The sequence below is a fragment of the Ascaphus truei genome, chromosome 6, assembly GCF_040206685.1.
Source record: "Ascaphus truei isolate aAscTru1 chromosome 6, aAscTru1.hap1, whole genome shotgun sequence".
Taxonomy (NCBI): domain Eukaryota; kingdom Metazoa; phylum Chordata; class Amphibia; order Anura; family Ascaphidae; genus Ascaphus; species Ascaphus truei.
Genome location: NC_134488.1, coordinates 57,424,033 through 57,442,032, shown reverse-complemented (window position 1 = coordinate 57,442,032; position 18,000 = coordinate 57,424,033). Strand labels below are relative to the sequence as shown.

The 18,000-nt window shown below is 43.2% G+C and overlaps 1 protein-coding gene across 1 annotated transcript in view; it reads left to right on the top strand.

Moving 5' to 3' along the window:
* Positions 1–18,000, top strand: part of VSIG10L2 (V-set and immunoglobulin domain containing 10 like 2) — a 97,963-nt gene that overhangs the window by 11,899 nt on the left and 68,064 nt on the right. Inside the window, exon 4 of the mRNA XM_075606608.1 lies at positions 16,262–16,537. Coding sequence (XP_075462723.1) covers positions 16,262–16,537 — 276 coding nt within the window. The remainder of the gene's footprint in view (positions 1–16,261; positions 16,538–18,000) is intronic.

Sequence of the window (18,000 nt, the reverse complement as noted above, 5' to 3'; positions counted from 1 at the left end):
CGTTTCCACCGGGGCTCCCCACCCATATGTCCGCGGCCTTGCAAGAACCCAACCCAGCCTTCTCACACAACTCCTCACTCTCACCCCCCTCTTACCCTCCCCTGTTACCCTTTCCTTCCCCTTCTCTCTCTCTTACACCTCCACTTCTCCCACCCCCATGTATTTTTCTCCCCTCCCCACACTCGATAACCACCCTCCCCAACAGAAGCGCGCGCACACAAACACACACACACACACACACACACACACACACACACACACACACACACACACACACACACACACACACACACACACTGGCACAGTCAGACACGGTGACACATACACACACAGTGACACAGTGACACATACACACACAGTGACACTGTGACACATACACACACAGTCACACAGTGACACACAGCCACACAGGGTGACACACACACACACACAGTGACACGGTGACACACACACACTAAGCCCCCCTCCCCAAACACACATAAAAATAAGCCCTCTCCCCCCTTTGGGTGGTAAGGTGCCTGGGAGGGTGGTATATGGGGAGCCTGGGGCATGTGGGCTTACCTGGCACCATTGGATGGGCCTGCTGGAGCAGCATGGCCAGTACAAGGCTGAGACCAGCAGGCCTGCGGAGGCTTAGGGAGGGAGGTACAGATGGGCGGTGCCGAGGCAAGGGGAGGGCCCTGCAGCATGGAAGGGAGGGACAGATGGCAGTGCTGAGGGAAAAGGAGGGCCCTGCAGTCCTACAGGAGGGAAGGGAAGGGGGAGGTAGCCAGGAAAAGGGAGGGCCCGGCTTGTTGCACAGAGTGGAAACTGTAGTGTTGCCAACAGGAAGGCCAGGCCCCTTGACTGGGTGGGCCTGGGACAGCAATCCCGGCTGTCCCCCCTGTCGACGGCCCTGACTGGACCCCTTAGAGTCACATTATTTGAAGTCAAAATTATTCCTTTAATTCACGGTTTGTGGAATGAGAAATTGTTATGGAGAAAACAGTAGAACCGGCCAATTCAAATGAGAGGTAAAATAACTCTTAACTATTAGAAAGTAATGCTCAGGGCTTTTTTCATTAAACCATGACAGTATGGGAGTCTTCGTGCTTTAGTGCCCTGATGTGCACTAACGCTGTTTAACAAAAGCCCCCTTAGAATCTGATTCCACAGCTAGAAACTAAAACTATAAGGTTAGCACAAATAAATTAAGGGAGAAATATATCAAATGCGTAGTTACAGGAAACCCGCTTCTCAATAATGTAGAAATATCTTTTTTTAATAAAAATTGTATTTAATTTGCAAATATCTGCAACTAGCAAACTCTATATCCCAAATTGCTAGCACCCTCGTACCTTTGTATTTCTCCAGGTCTAGAAGTGAAAAACAATCGATTATAATAACTACCTGAAGAAAATGTTAACTGTGCATGAGTAGAAAAGTTGCCACACAGTAATTAGGGATGTCAGAAAGGCCTTTCAGAGCTAAAAGGGATTCATATAGTAGTTTAAACTAATGTCATAAGTGAATAGCTGTCAAAATCCAAAGATGCAAAAGAGTGAGATTAATGGGGTCTATAGAACATGTGTTTGTGTGTGTATATGTGTATATATATATATATATATATATATATATATATATATATATATATATATATATATATATATATATATATATAGACCATACTATACCGGTTGCAACACGACATCAAGGTACAGCACGCAGGTAAGTAAATCATACATTTTCTATATTTGATAGAAGACACAAAAAACGACATTTCGGTCCCCCAGTGCAGCACCACCTTGAGAAAGGTCCCACTGCGGGACCGAAACGTAATTTTTTGCATCTTCTATCAAATATAGAAAATTTATGATTTACTTACCTGCGTGCTGTCCCTTGATGTCGTGTTGCAACCGGTATCATATGGTCTGTTATTGCTTTATGGGATAAGCACCAAAACTTATTTACTTGCAAATGGTGTGCCGGCTGTGCATTGGATTATATATATATATATTATTATTATTATTAAATATATTTTTCTTGCAGAGATATCGATATTCAAGGATCAAAATCTGTGAAATGTGAGGGTTCTGCACCAAAAAGGGCACATCAATGGCAAAGTGCTGATTTTTATCAGTGAGTCTCTATTGAAGTCTATAAGACGGCTCATGCTAAAAATCAGTGAGACCCTCAGGAAATCATTGCATTGACGTGTCTTCTATTAAATCTATGGAACGAATCATTCTTAAAATGTTTAACACTGCTCTCCAGCGATTTTACTTTGAATGTACGTTCTTGATTGCCTTGTTACAGTGCTAATGTTAAATAATTACCCTTATAGAGGGTAGCAGATCTGTAGGATGGCAACCTTCCACTTATGTGACATTGTGGAGATGAATGCTCAGTATTTACAGGCAGGAATAAACAGCCTAGAATAGACCTTAAAATTAAACAATGTGTTTAAGTTCTTGAAATCTCAAACTACTGGCTCTGAAATGTATTTGTAAAGATGATAGTGAAAGTATATAGCACTGCTAATCGTATCTGGCTGTCAAATCCTTGTGGGTTGCTCGGGATTAGCTGCGTGAAGAAGGTTGTTGACAGCTGGATTAATGGCCTCTGGTGCTATGTACACTAGAATAACTCTGCTGAAACATTGATTAAAGCAGTGAAGCACAACGGGAGGGAATTGTTTTCTATAAGAATAAACATTGCATTCTATAGATACTGACTATACAGACTTGTAATTTGACCAGTAACCAACAACCAGTCCTCTTATTTAGAGGAAATAAAAGTGATTCCGCTTTTTGCCAGAGGACAAGGCCCTTACAAGAGCGAACTGGTTTAAAGTAGGATAGTTAATTGTGAATCTGTCTGAAACTTTGATTTTGTTTGGTCACTAGTGCACTCTAAAAAAAACAAAAAAAAACAGCAGAGTAATGTGTCAAAATTTGTTTCTCTATAACAGAAGTTGTCTGCGGGCATTAGGAAAACTTGGAAAGATCACGTATAAATATTGGTGCCCAATAATTTTTGGAGTTTCTGTTTTCTCTAGAGATTAAGGCAGATTCCAGTAAACAAATAGAAAAAGAAAAGCATATTTTACATGGAATGATACAGTATTAAAACATACACATGCAGTATTTGACTTTATTTTTGTTAAATAAATCATGACACGGTGTAATATGTCATGTGTTGTTGTTAATCTGAGGTTGTATTTACCTCATTCTAAGACCTGCTAAGGAACAGATGATTGGTATTATGTCCTGATATGTAAAACCATAGAATTCAAAGAGGGTGTACTTTCTTTTTCACACAACTGTACATACATACATGCAGTATACATACATAATGGATGCGCAGTAGCGCATCCATAGTTAAGGTTTGATCGAGACTTCCATTATTACCCCACTTTATCAGTTGTTTATAAATATCTAAAAAAATCACCAATCTGTCTTTTTTTTAGTTTCAGGGGAGAAAAATTTAAGTGTGTTAAAAGTGTGTAGCCTATAGTTTTAACATAGGAAAGTGTTAGGCCCCTGTAACTTAAAGAGGAAAGCATGGATTTGTGTAAAATTTGGCGTGGAGTTAGTGACTTAGGGGTAGAAGTGCTTTTGAGTGGTTGTTTTTAAAGGATATGGTGTTTTGGAGAAATGTTAACGTTAAAAGATCAAAAAAAATCCCAGGCCGCACCATCAACTTTACACGTGGATGGAATCTGAAGCCTCCACACTCGCACCTCTCTCTTCACCTGGCGTGTTCAGACTACAGATCCCCTGGAACTGATATCAGATGGATCCATCCGCACTGCACATTCTCTGCTCCTCGCTCAGGATCTCCTCGCTCCGCTCACTCTGTACATCAGGCAATTGACTCATGATAGTGAGGGGCAGTTACCATGGAAAATAGAATTGAGGGGCAGTTACTGAGGTAAAATTGATACGAAGGGCAGTTACTGAGGTGAAACTGATATGAATGGCAATTAGTCAGGTAAAATAGAATACATTGCCCCGCTTATAGCTCTCGTGTAGTCATGGCAATGAAATATACCCATGGCCGCCGGTCAAAAGCAAAAAGTGACTTTGGGCACACTCCAACCCTACTCCAGATTCGTCTCCTTGTCGCGCGCGTGCCCACGTGCACGGCTTCCCGGTCTGTGTCTCTCACTCTCACTCGCGTCTCAGGTTGCCTTGCATCCGCCTCACGTCAGCCTTTAAGTGGAGTGGGTACTGTGGCCTCTGCAGTCCACAATGCCCAATGCGTTTCGTCTGTGTATCGACTTCTTCTGGGGTTATGTTACGTGTCTCTCTGCAGTCTTTCTTTATTCCCTGCATTATCACAGCCTAAGTATATTCAGCTGCTTGATCCTAGCAATTGGTCCAATTGCTGTTTCTCCTATGCAATTAATTCTTATTGTTACTGTAGTCTAAACTGTCAGAGTATTAATTTCAACAGTCTCTCATTTAATAGTACAGAGATACACAGATCAAAGACAACGTTTTATACATTGGTACTTAAAATAACAATAATACATTTTATAACTAAATGTAATACATATTTAAATACAGTACATTTAAAAAATAATAATAAATTGCATGAATTCCTACATAAACGATCTCTTTCTATTGTTTGTATATAGAAAAGCAAATGTTTCAACTAAAAAGGAAAAGAGAAAACAAGTTAGTTAAAATATGAGGGATATACAGTAACAAATCCAAAAGTTATGACTTCAGATAAATATAGAACCTTTCTTACATGTAGAAAATGACATATATGAAATATTAATATATTTAATAGATGAAATACAAAAATGCAAAAATATGAAATGCAAAAATATGAAATACAAAAATAGACAAGGGCCAAAAATACAATTGGAAGTTGTGAGAATAAAAGTGTTCCTGTTAAACTATACTCCTGCCTGGTGTGCAATCTATCTGGGGGAGTGGTGTGAGTTCTCCTGCAGGGATTGCCTTATCTTACTGGAGCCTGCAAGAGATGGAGGTGCTGATCAACATGGGATAAAAACCAGTCATCTACTCCAGTAGCCTGTCCTGATGTCCCCACTACCACCGGCGGATGACTCAGCATCCTGTAAGCCAGCAGGTATCCAGCACTACACACCCTGTAATAGGCAGATCTCCAAGAGGTTGGGGGAAGCACCGTTACATTTGGAGGTGCTGCTGAGATGCTCAACAGGACAGGCTTTGAGCGAAGCAGAACTGAAAGAACAAAAGTATGCATCCAATGTTAGTACTGCGCAAGGATGGGAGGCTAGGTGTAGCTCTAGGGGACTCCTGCATACCATAACAGGAGCCCAGCTTCCCCACCAGGGTGCTACAGCCTATGCTAACCTAAAGGGCAAACTGTGCTGAAGAAGATAGCTATTGCTTTGTTCTGAGTCACCCTGAGGACTGATAGGTGTAGGATGGCTGGAGGGGGTGTTTTGGTTGCCAGGGGTCCAGAAATCTCTGGAAAGGGACAGCAATTTCAGGACTATAAGCAGGGTGACATTAAGGTACTGATAGGTAGTGTCTGAGGAGGGGTGCCTGATCCACGGGTGCCATGAGCCGCTGCTGGAGTAGCTACCACTTTACCACTAGTTGTTGATGCACAAGGAGCAACAGGTGTCCAACATATTGGACTGTTATTGTGTGCAGCAAACTGGAGGGAGTTTTGCCTAGCCTGGGGTATATTGATGCTCAGCTAGCCAGCTAGCCATGTGCTGTGGCAGCTGAAGGAGAGCGGATTCCCGCCAAAGTCGTGAGGAACGAGTGTTAAGGCATTTTATCTGGCTCAAAATGGTGGTTCCTTTGCAGGGGAATTCACCTCATGGACTTTGGTTGACAAAATGGCGGTTCTCGCCAAGAATGGGGACCGCGTGTGCAGCCTGCAAAAAGGTTGCATGCTGCTTCTTTGCATAGTTTTGCAAGGGCTCGGCGCGAAAGCAGGGGCCGCGCCCACCTGCTGTGAGTGGCTTTGCGTGCAGCCAGAGTCACGCCCTACTACCGTGTGCCCCTACTCTTGACTCCACCAGAGGGAGGGGGCACTGTAACCAATCCAAAGAGACTGTCTACACTGGTGGAGGTGCCGGATGTGATCTGCCGCACCTTCAGTTCCTCATGTACAGCAAGGGGCACAGAGCTATCTTCCCTGTGCTGCCGCTTTGCAATATCCAGCCCTATCTGACAATGGCCACCTGCAACTTTTCCCACTACCGGCTACCAGGAGGCTTCTTTGTAGTGGAGGTAGAAGGGAAACACTTTCTAAAGAGCATATGCCCAAGATGCGACTTCACTGACGGGGATGTTAGCCTGACCGCCACATGCCCTAGATGTGGGGCCTTCTTTCTCAAGCCAGTGCTGTTGTGCCCAGCGGCCTTCATAGACCACAAATCGGCCAACACGCAGACTAGTGCGGCCAAGAATAATAGTACGGGAGTGGAGGTTCCAGTGGCACATGTGCCCTAGTGGACAATCCAGGGGGCCCTTGTGCCCTGGTTCCTGTGCTGGAACCAACCCAAGACCCACCGGGTAATGTGACTTCCCGGGGAAAGGAGGGTCCGCTATCGTTGGTGGCGCCAGAGCGGGATAGTGTAAGGGTTCCGGTCTTGGCTTTGGCTGGAAGGGCTATAGAGCTTCCAGGCAAAGACCTCCCAGTACTGGGCAATTGGAAACACCTGGTTCTGGACTTCAGTCTGCTTCATTCTGCCTTCTATGCAGCTCTGTCCCTATTGGCAGCCCGTGCTATTTGGTATAGCCCTTCCATCAGGAAGAGGCTGAGCATAATTCTGGAATCACTGTTTCCTGGTAACCTGTGCTTGCTACAAACATCTCTGCCTGGCCTACCTTGGGCCTTCCTGCTCAAGTGCTGAAGCGCTGGATCCCCAGCACCACAGCTTCAGTGTTTCTGTGGCCTTTCTGCATACTCTGCTTCCTGAGGCCTTCAACACTTCCTGCCCTGTATCTGTGCTTGTCATAAGCACCCCAGAAGCTTCCAGTCTCCTTGTCTCCTGTTACACAGGTCCTCCTGTGCTGGAGCATCTGCGCTGGATCCCCTGTGCTGTAGTTGCTCTGTTCCGGAGACCTTCCTTTGCACTGTAGCGCCTACGCTGAAGTCTTTCTGATGCCAACCCCAGTTTGTGACCTCGACCATCCTCCTGTGCTGCCTACCTTGACCCCAGCCCATGACCTGGACCATCGCTCCTGTGATGCCTGCCTTGACCGCAGCCTGGATAACATTTACCCTGCCTTCACCAACCCCAACCTGGTCACCCATGATGACAAAATCCGCAAGCCGGATCTGGCTTCGCGGTCTCAGGTCGGTGCTTTAATATCCCACCTCAGCCCCGCGGTCCGGTCCTGGTTTGTGGCGAGCACGCTCGTTACAGATAGCAGCTGCCTGCTACTGGCTGACAACGACTGCTAAATGCTCCGGTTCCTCCCCCCTCCACGAGGTGTTCCTGCCCTCATCTGACGGAAGCGCAGTCGAACATCTGTGGTGATGCGCCCATCGGCGAACCTACATACCGACGCTGCGAAATAATCTCTAACCTGCGGTGCTGAGCGACGGCGGAGTCTGGCATCCACGATGATGTCATGGCAGGCAATGGTGCGGCCTGAGCGGCGGAGTAGCATCCCGGACGTGGCAGATCCCAGCGACGCAGCAGACATACCTGCGGCTGATCCCGAGAGTCCAACGGTCCATGGGAGTCAGCGGAGCGGTGAGAACCATCCACCTTTCTTCCTGCAGGACCCAATGGAGGCTTCCACTGAGGAGGTACCGCCCGGTGCCTTCTCTTATGCGGAGGACTGCGACAGCCTTCAGCAGAGACCTGATATCTATACTTCCTTATTGATCCAGAGGAAGGCAAACAAAAACCCCAGTGTCATATCATCCAATGATATCTCATAAGGGGAAAAATAAATTCCTTCCTGACTCCACGAATTGGCAATCAGATTATTCCCTGGATCAACATTCTTTCCATATTTACTTATTTGGTATATCCCTGTATACCTTTCCTTTCTAAAAAGATGTCCAACCCTTGTTTGAACAATTCTATTGTATCTGCCATCACAATCTCCATGGGTAATGAATTCCACATTTTAACTGCCCTTACTGTAAAGGACCCTATAGATCAGGCCTCTCTGTGCGGCCCGCGATGACTCCCTGACTCCCCAACTCCCCCCCCCCCCCAGGCAGCTCTGCAGACACAGGAGGGAAGGAGCGCATTGTGACACGCTCCCCCCGCACCCGCTCTGCCGAAACAAATGGGAAGGAGTGCCAGAATAGTGAGTGCGGAAGGAGCTCTAGCATTGTGACGCGCCGCACCCCCCAACCCCCAACCCGCTCTGCCGATACATAAGGAGTGCCAGCAGTTTGATGCGATCCCCCCCAGCCCCCCTGCCCGCGCTTCTTACCTTCTTGCCGCTAACGCTAACACCTCCTGGGGCCAGCTTCCACCGCCGTGATCGGGTGCGGTGCTGGGCGGGGGGGGGGAAGAGATGATGAGGGGTGCGGGTGGGTGATGTGAGGGGCGGGGGGGGGAGAAGGTGATGGGTGATGTGAGGGGCAGGGGGGGGGATAGGGTGATGGGTGATGTGAGGCTCAGGGAGGGTGATTGGAGGTGCAAGGGGGATGATTTGAGGTGCATGGGGGGTGATTTGAGGTGCATGGGGGTGATTTGAGGTGCAAGGGGGGTGATTTGAGGTGCAAGGGGGGAGAGTGATGTGAGGTGCAGGGGGGAGAGTGATGTGAGGTGCAAGGGGGTGATTTGAGGTGCAAGGGGGGAGAGTGATATGAGTGCAGGGGGGGAGAGTGATGTGAGGTTCAAGGGGGAGAGTGATGTGAGGTGCAAGGGGGAGAGTGATGTGAAGTGCAGGGGGGAGAGTGATGTGAAGTGCAGGGGGGAGAGTGATGTGATGTGAAGTGTAGGGGGGGAGAGTGATGTGATGTGAAGTGCAGGGGGGGAGAGTGATGGGAGGTGCAGGGGGGGAATGATGTGAGGTGCAGGGGGGAGAGGGATGTGAAGTGTAGGGGGGGTGGGATGCTTTTGGTGTGCAGGGGGAATTGTGTGTTTGATGTGGAGGGGGAGTATTATGTGTGTGGGTGAGGGGGAGAGATGGGGGTATGAGAGATAGATGGGGAGTATCGCAAATGTTGATAGTGAGGGATTCTGGGGGAGATATGAGGATGAGGATGGAGGGTGCTGGAGGAGATATGAGGATGATGATGAGGGGTGCTGGGGGAGATATATGAGGATGATGATGATGAGGTGCTGGAGGAGAGATGATGATGATGATGATTTTACCCGTGCAGCCCAATTTTTTTTACCTTGGAGCAGTTCGGCCCTTCTCACTTTACGAGTTGTGCAGGCCTGCTATAGATCAACTTGACTCCTGTTGTATTCCAGGGGGAGCATGGAGGAAAATAGAACAGAAAAAAACAATCTAAGTGTAAACAGTATTTAAAGTGCAAAATTCAATATCTTGTCTTGGCTCGTATGTTGTACCTACTTACAAGATGTAAGTTGTATTCAAGCGTTTTAGACACACAATGGTCTCTGCTATGGATGTTGTTCTCCACTTAATGAAGCAGTCTCCAATAGTCAGCTCAGCAACCCAGTGCATGTAAAGAAAAATGATACCATAGTGCAGACCAGTATAATGATAAAACTAAACTTTTTATATTTAAAATTGAACACTTACAATAAAAATGAATATATTAAGCATTGTTCACAATATTAGTGAGGAGAGAAGAGTGTGTTAGCTTCCGGCTCACCCGCCTCTTCCAATGGGACCCGGTACAGATAGCCTCTTTCCGCGACTCCACGTCTTCGGCTGTGTACTGTGTGATTTGGGCTGTATTCTCCCGTGGGCTGTTTGAGCTCCCCTTCAGCTATTCAAGCCTGGAGCTGCCTCTCGGGTGGGTGATCTCGCCTCTCTCACCGCCGGAACGTCACTTCCGCTTAGTTCCGTCGCGTCACTTCCGGGTGCGGCTGGTAGAATTTCTAAATGGCAATCACGCCTCTCTCCTCTCTCCCGTCTGGACGGCTCCCACTCTACGCGTTTCGCCAGAAAAGGGTGTGTGGCTTCCTCAGGAGTGTACCGCCCTTTGCACTTAGGTATCTTTTATATCATCCCCAATTAGTATTTAATTGAAAACAATTATACAAACATTTAAAAAACATGGTCTGCACTTGTTGTCACTTCTACCCACATACATATGGTGGAGCAATTATTTTGAGAAGCAAATTCTCTGACTGATTAAACATTTTAACCTTATTCTTTCTCCATGATGGTTGAGGAACATATATGTTCCTAATATTATCTATACATAGAAGGGGATCAGATGGACTTTATTTATGTCCTTAATTTGGGACTAAGTCGGTTGAGGAATAATTTTATTTATTTGGTCAATTTTGATAGAATTTGACTAGATCATAATTATCCTGCGGGGAATCGATTGCAACGAAAAAATGATCAAATTACAAATAGCATAGGGAAACCAGTCCCTACCAGCTGGGTTTGAGCAGGGGGTTTGAACCTTTTAAATATCACTATTTGCACGTTATTTAAGCACGTTTTGATTACCTGTTATAATCAATTGATTTTGTTAACAACATTCACTATATAGTTTTTTAGTGAAACATTAATAGAGCTAGCGCCGTTTTTTTCACCTTCACAAAGCACGTATCTTGGTTTCTGGTGATTGGGCTGCTTACTATTAGTTGAAATGGCGACAAGAGGTAGCAATGTGTTTTCTAAGAGACTATCTAGAACTGTTAAATTTAACAATACTACGGAAGAAATAATAGAGGTTGATAATGACATGGGGAATACAGTGGAAATTGAATTTGCCAAACTTGAAAAACTTTTTGTAAGGGACACTAGGAAGTGGCTTGACGTCACTTTTCTAGACGAATACAAAAGATGTAATCGTATACCGAGGGGATTAAGGATCTCTATTAGTCCCTCTTTTGATTTAGAAGACAGTGATTTTTTATTAAGATGGAATGATATTTTGGATAAATGTTCTTTTACATTAATAGATTTAATTATTGAACAACAAAACAACCATCTGAAAAAATTAGATGAGGATATACTGGAAATCCAGGAAAGACTAATTCCCCTAGAGGATACACATGAGTTTAAAGAAAAAGATAAGGCCTTGCAAAAGAAAATTGACACACTAGAAAAAGAAGTAGAGACAGCAAAGCTAGGTAAATTCAAAAGGGATGAGGAAGATTATCTAAAGGGAGAACAAAGGACTTGGAAAAAGAGAAGAATTAGAAGAGAATGGGATCAGGGAAGAGGAAATTACAGAGGCAAGAATAGTCAACATTATCGGGGCAACAACCATAAAAGCTGGGGACAAAATAGGGATAGAAGCACCTCAAGGGAAAGATCAAGAACAGACACTGAAAGAGGGAAAGGTGAATCACGCGTAGTGGACACCGAACCCTCAAACAGTTCAAATTCTATTGAGAGAAGCAAGGCCAATTTTACACCCATCAATAAAGAGAAAAGAGCCCAGAGAGATAAAGAGAGACGACAAAAAACACATAGGTCTCCAGAACGCAGTCATGACAAAAGAGATGGAAGCAGGGAGAGGAGTCAATCATTTAATAGGGAAAGATCAGATTCGAATTCTTTTTTAGAGAAGGGAACGTCTTCGAATTTAGAGGACAAACCAAATCATCAACAGAGAACACAGGAAAAAGGGAAACTAAAAAGAAGCCGACAGTCAGAGGAAAGAGGGGGGGGAGACAAAGAGCACGAAAGAAAGAGAAGTGCCAAGTAGAGCCTAAGAGCAGTGTATTCAATTTAAGTAAAGTTATACTGACAGACACACAAAAAAGTGTAATTTCGAAGGGACTGTCATTTGCTCCAGTGAAGAGTCATAGCAGTTTTGACCTCTTTATGGATGCAAATAGATTCCTTCGTAAGCTGACTCTAAAAAGGTTCTTCATGGCTAAAGATCAAGCCCCTAGATTGGGACCTAGCATTCCTCCAATAGTGGCACAAGAGGTCAACATAATTCACACGGGTTTAAAACCTAAATCCTCCTTCTACCCTCAATTTGCCAAGGGTAATCATCTGGAAACATTTTTCCAGATGATAAATACAGATTTTGAGAACCTAGCGGAATGCAAACATAAATTAAAAGAAAATCTTACCAAACAAGAAAGAACAGCCTTGAAAGAAATTACAGAAAATGAAGAATTGGTCATAAAACAGGCCGATAAAGGGGGAGGCACTGTCCTAATGGACAGAGATAAGTATAATCAAGAGTCTTTAAGACTACTGGGAGACGAGGAAACATATATTAAATTAAAAAAGAATCCAATAAACGAATTCACAGAAGAACTGAAGTGTTTATTGGAGAGGGGGAAGAACACAGAAGTACTAGATGAGGGGGAGTATAGGTTTCTGTACAGTGATAAATCAAAAGTTCCGGTATTTTACCAACTGCCAAAAATCCACAAGAGTGAAGTCAATCCCCCAGGTAGACCTATAGTCTCGGGGATTGACTCACTAACAGCAAATTTGTCACTGTACATAGACATATTCCTCCAGAAATACGTCACAAAACAAAAGGCATATTTAAAAGACACCACAGACTTACTAAACACACTAAGTAAAGTGAAATGGGAAAGGAAATTTATAATGGCCACATGCGATGTCGTATCGTTATACACATCAATCGACCACACAAAAGGATGCAGGGCCATTAAAAGATTCTTAATGAAAGACACAGACCTTGCGGAAACACAGGCAAATTTCATTATTGATGGAATTATGTTTATTTTACAGCACAATTTTTTCTGGTACGAAGGCAGTCACTATTTACAAAAACGTGGAACGGCGATGGGGACCAGGTTCGCCCCGAGCTACGCCAACCTATTCATGGCGTCGTGGGAGGAGGATAACATCTGGCCGAATGGAGAGCTTGGGGAGGGCCTGGTCCTCTGGCGTCGTTTCATCGACGACGTGTACCTAATCTGGGGGGACGGAGAAAGTAAGTTGAAAGAATTTCTAATAGGCATAGAAAACGAAGAGCTGAATCTTAAATTCACAAGTGAGTACAGTGACAAAACAGTGAACTATTTAGACCTAGAAATCTACATAGAAAATGATCTGATTAAGACAAAAACATTTTTCAAGCAAACAGATAAAAACAACTATATTTTGCGGACTAGCTGTCACCTTCCAAGATGGATGGACGGGGTTCCGTCCAGTCAGTTCACCAGAATCAAAAGGAACTGCAGTGAGAGAGAAACATTTTTACAACAATCAACAAAACTGAAGGAGAGATTTATAGAAAAGAAATATAAAGAGGAGAAGCTAGATGAGGCCTTACAGAAAATAGACCAACTAGAGAGGGAAGACCTTTTAAAATCTAAGGAGAAAGGAAGTAAAATAACGAACAAGCTAGATTTCGCATTCCTTACAACATATAATGGGGAAGCAAAAGAAATTAGGAAAATTATACACAAACACTGGGCCATATTAAAGAACGACCCAGTTTTGGGAAAGGAACTACCAGAGTACCCCAATATTGTCTTTAGGAAGGCGCGAAATCTAAAAAACACACTTGCCCCGAGTGTCCTTAAACAAAAATCTAAACCTCAGAACTGGTTACAATCCAACAAAGGCTTTCATGCATGTAAGACATGTAGAGCGTGTCAATTTAAATCCAAAGACAAACTGGAATTTACATCAAATACTACAGGGGAGAAATTCACTATACAATCTAGTCTGACCTGTAGGTCGGACCATGTGGTGTACCTCCTGGAGTGCCCATGTAAACTGCAATATGTGGGGAAGACTGAGAGACAAATACGAACTAGAATTATAGAACATCTGAGCAGTATTAAAAGATCTCTTCTAACACACAGTCTTTCCAAACATTTCATGGAAAAGCACCAGGGGGACACCACAGGTCTGACATACATGCCTATAGAACATGTTGCGGGCCACTGGCGGGGGGGAGATCGCAATCTGGAACTCATCAAGAGGGAGACTTTTTGGATTCACAGGTTGCGGACCCTATCCCCCAGGGGCCTGAACATGGAGATAGAGCTGGCACCATTTTTGTAATTTAATGAGATCTACAAATAATGGATGATATTAACCAGTCTTTTGCTTTCTCCATCTTCTGTTGTCTCTTCCTTCTTTCTATCTCCCACAGCACGCAATAAATATCAGTTATGAGAATGGAAAATGTTTATGTCGCTGTTGTCACTTCAGCCTAGTTCCCCCAGACGGATACAAAATATGATAAAGTTTTTTTCATCAACATAAAGACTTTGGATACATATTGAATAAGTGCTGTAAAGTATAAGGCAATTCAATTTATTGACTTTAATTTTTGCAATGTGAACGCTAATATTTTATATATATAAAAGGCCGTGTATTTCCCAATCACCTAAATATGCGAATATGTATATTGATTAGACCATTTACCCCTCTTGATAACCTATGTACAAATTATGATAATAAATGTATCCATATATATGATGGAGCTCCCATTTTTTACACGTGCATACTTCTTTATACGTGTATACATTTCTAATATTTCCATATCATTCTAAGGATTGCCATTCCTCTTAGGCCCCTGAGATTCATCATATGGATTTTTCCCTTCCATCTTTTTTCTCCCCCCTTTTTCCCTTGATTCCCCTATGCTATTTGTAATTTGATCATTTTTTCGTTGCAATCGATTCCCCGCAGGATAATTATGATCTAGTCAAATTCTATCAAAATTGACCAAATAAATAAAATTATTCCTCAACCGACTTAGTCCCAAATTAAGGACATAAATAAAGTCCATCTGATCCCCTTCTATGTATAGATAATATTAGGAACATATATGTTCCTCAACCATCATGGAGAAAGAAAAAGGTTAAAATGTTTAATCAGTCAGAGAATTTGCTTCTCAAAATAATTGCTCCACCATATGTATGTGGGTAGAAGTGACAACAAGTGCAGACCATGTTTTTTAAATGTTTGTATAATTGTTTTCAATTAAATACTAATTGGGGATGATATAAAAGATACCTAAGTGCAAAGGGCGGTACACTCCTGAGGAAGCCACACACCCTTTTCTGGCGAAACGCGTAGAGTGGGAGCCGTCCAGACGGGAGAGAGGAGAGAGGCGTGATTGCCATTTAGAAATTCTACCAGCCGCACCCGGAAGTGACGCGACGGAACTAAGCGGAAGTGACGTTCCGGCGGTGAGAGAGGCGAGATCACCCACCCGAGAGGCAGCTCCAGGCTTGAATAGCTGAAGGGGAGCTCAAACAGCCCACGGGAGAATACAGCCCAAATCACACAGTACACCGCCGAAGACGTGGAGTCGCGGAAAGAGGCTATCTGTACCGGGTCCCATTGGAAGAGGCGGGTGAGCCGGAAGCTAACACACTCTTCTCTCCTCACTAATATTGTGAACAATGCTTAATATATTCATTTTTATTGTAAGTGTTCAATTTTAAATATAAAAAGTTTAGTTTTATCATTATACTGGTCTGCACTATGGTATCATTTTTCTTTACATGCACTGGGTTGCTGAGCTGACTATTGGAGACTGCTTCATTAAGTGGAGAACAACATCCATAGCAGAGACCATTGTGTGTCTAAAACGCTTGAATACAACTTACATCTTGTAAGTAGGTACAACATACGAGCCAAGACAAGATATTGAATTTTGCACTTTAAATACTGTTTACACTTAGATTGTTTTTTTCTGTTCTATTTTCCTCCATGCTCCCCCTGGAATACAACAGGAGTGACGATTTGTGGGACTAGCGAAACCAGTCCCTACCAGCTGGGTTTGAGCAGGGGGTTTGAACCTTTTAAATATCACTATTTGCACGTTATTTAAGCACGTTTTGATTACCTGTTATAATCAATTGATTTTGTTAACAACATTCACTATATAGTTTTTTAGTGAAACATTAATAGAGCTAGCGCCGTTTTTTTCACCTTCACAAAGCATAGATCAACTTGACATCATGTAATAATGCAAAATTCTAGTAATTGTTGTCCTAAAGAAGTGTAGGGTGTGCTGCTATAATGGACCACATGGTTGTTCATCATACGTGTACAGTGATGGAATGTGTTCATTCAATATTGTACATGATCTTTCATGTGTACTGCTTGTTTTTTTGTTGTTGTAAAGGAAACAACTCCGTTTATGAAATCCATGTGAACTAATTTTGAATGGAATACATTGCCCTTTCACCTCTATAAAGATTTAATTTAAAAAAATTGTATTTCAGTGCCTGTTCTGAAGCCCATTTTACAAATCAACAACTCGGTCCCAGTGGAAAGATCTCCAGTGATGCTGACATGCACAGTTAAAAATGGCACAGCTCCAATTGAATATATCTGGCAGAGACATGTAAGCCAGGAGGGCACCTTTGTTGTTGCAGAAGGTGCAGGAAATCTGGTTATCCTGACAGCAGCTAACAGATCCCATATTGGCTGGTATACCTGTACCGTAAAAAATGAGGTGAATGAAGAGACCAGTGACAGATCGTATCTAGATGTCATGTGTGAGTCAAATTTTCTTCTTTTCCATCAAATGTTTTCGTATACTGTATAGCCAATAAAATGGACTTTTATTTTCCTATTTACATCCTCAATAAATATTAGCAACATAAGAGGAATGCATAGGATATTCTCTGATATTTGTTGTTGAGCTGGAAGTTGGTTGTTCATGTGCAATTTAGTGGTACATTTTTTAGTTTGGCACCATATCACAGATTGGGCCACATGTGACTAATGTAGCACAAAAGAGTACTTATAATATATATAGATATTTCAACCTGAAAGCTTTCTCTATATTTTATACAAAGGACACGTCCTGGGTGCTCAAAGCAGAACATAAACACTTAATGAAGAAGGTTTTCAGTGCTGAATGTACTCTTTGATAAAGTTCCTTCACGGAACGAAACGCGTCAGAGGTGTTCTCCGTTATGTGATGTGCAGCACTACAGTGCAATAAAGCTGTTTTTATTCATTCATGTATCCGGCTGAGTTCCTGTTGCTGTGACCACCCACCAACTACAATTCATGTCAGTGCTGAATGTAGCCAGATAGTGTGGGAGGATGGGAGGAAAAAATATTTTAAATAGATATTGTAGCATAGAATTTAGTCAGAGGATAAGATGGTGCTTATTTTTCGTGCCCTGCAAGGAGGCGAGTCAGCTGGATAGCTGGATGTTATTAACTCATTCCACATACACAAGTCATGGGCACACACAGGCAGAGGTGGAATTCCCACAAGGCTGACTAGGCTGTAGCTTAGAGCGGCAATTTTTGTGTATGTGTGTTGAGAGGGTGTCCCTACCTTCTCTGGAGTATCGCGTTGTCATGGCTACCTGATGTGAAATGACACAGCAGCGTCACATGATGGATTGCCAAGATTACGCAACGTCACATACCGTTGTGACATCATGACACCGCTATGCTGTAGAGGAGGGCCGCCCATGAGCCCTTGGGAGACAAAAAGGTAACTCTACCACAGCACACAGGTGTGGTGTTTGGGACAAGTATGTGCATACATAAGTAATCATATTATAGTATATAATATAGAAATCAAAATGTATAATATTGCGTAGTATAATATTACTGGCCAAATTTAAAACAGTTAGGGATCCAAATAATGCAGTTTGTTTAGGACTGTATGGCTATACTCTGCTTGGATTTATATATGCAAAACTGAAATTAATATTTAAGATGAATTTACTCAATGAAACTAGACTTCATCATTTGTACCACCAATTTTCACTCTGCAGTTTGCAACTCATTTATTTAATTGGTGTCAACATAACGGAATTAAGAAAGGTGCTACTGTCTTAGGCACAGGGGTTCATTTACATTTCTCTGGCTTGAGTATCATCAACTTCTGTATCTAAAATATTGGCCAAAACTAGAAATGAACATTTGGAATTTTATATAAAATATGTGGAAGATGGACTAGAAAGATATGACCAAGTATGCCTTCTTATTTCCT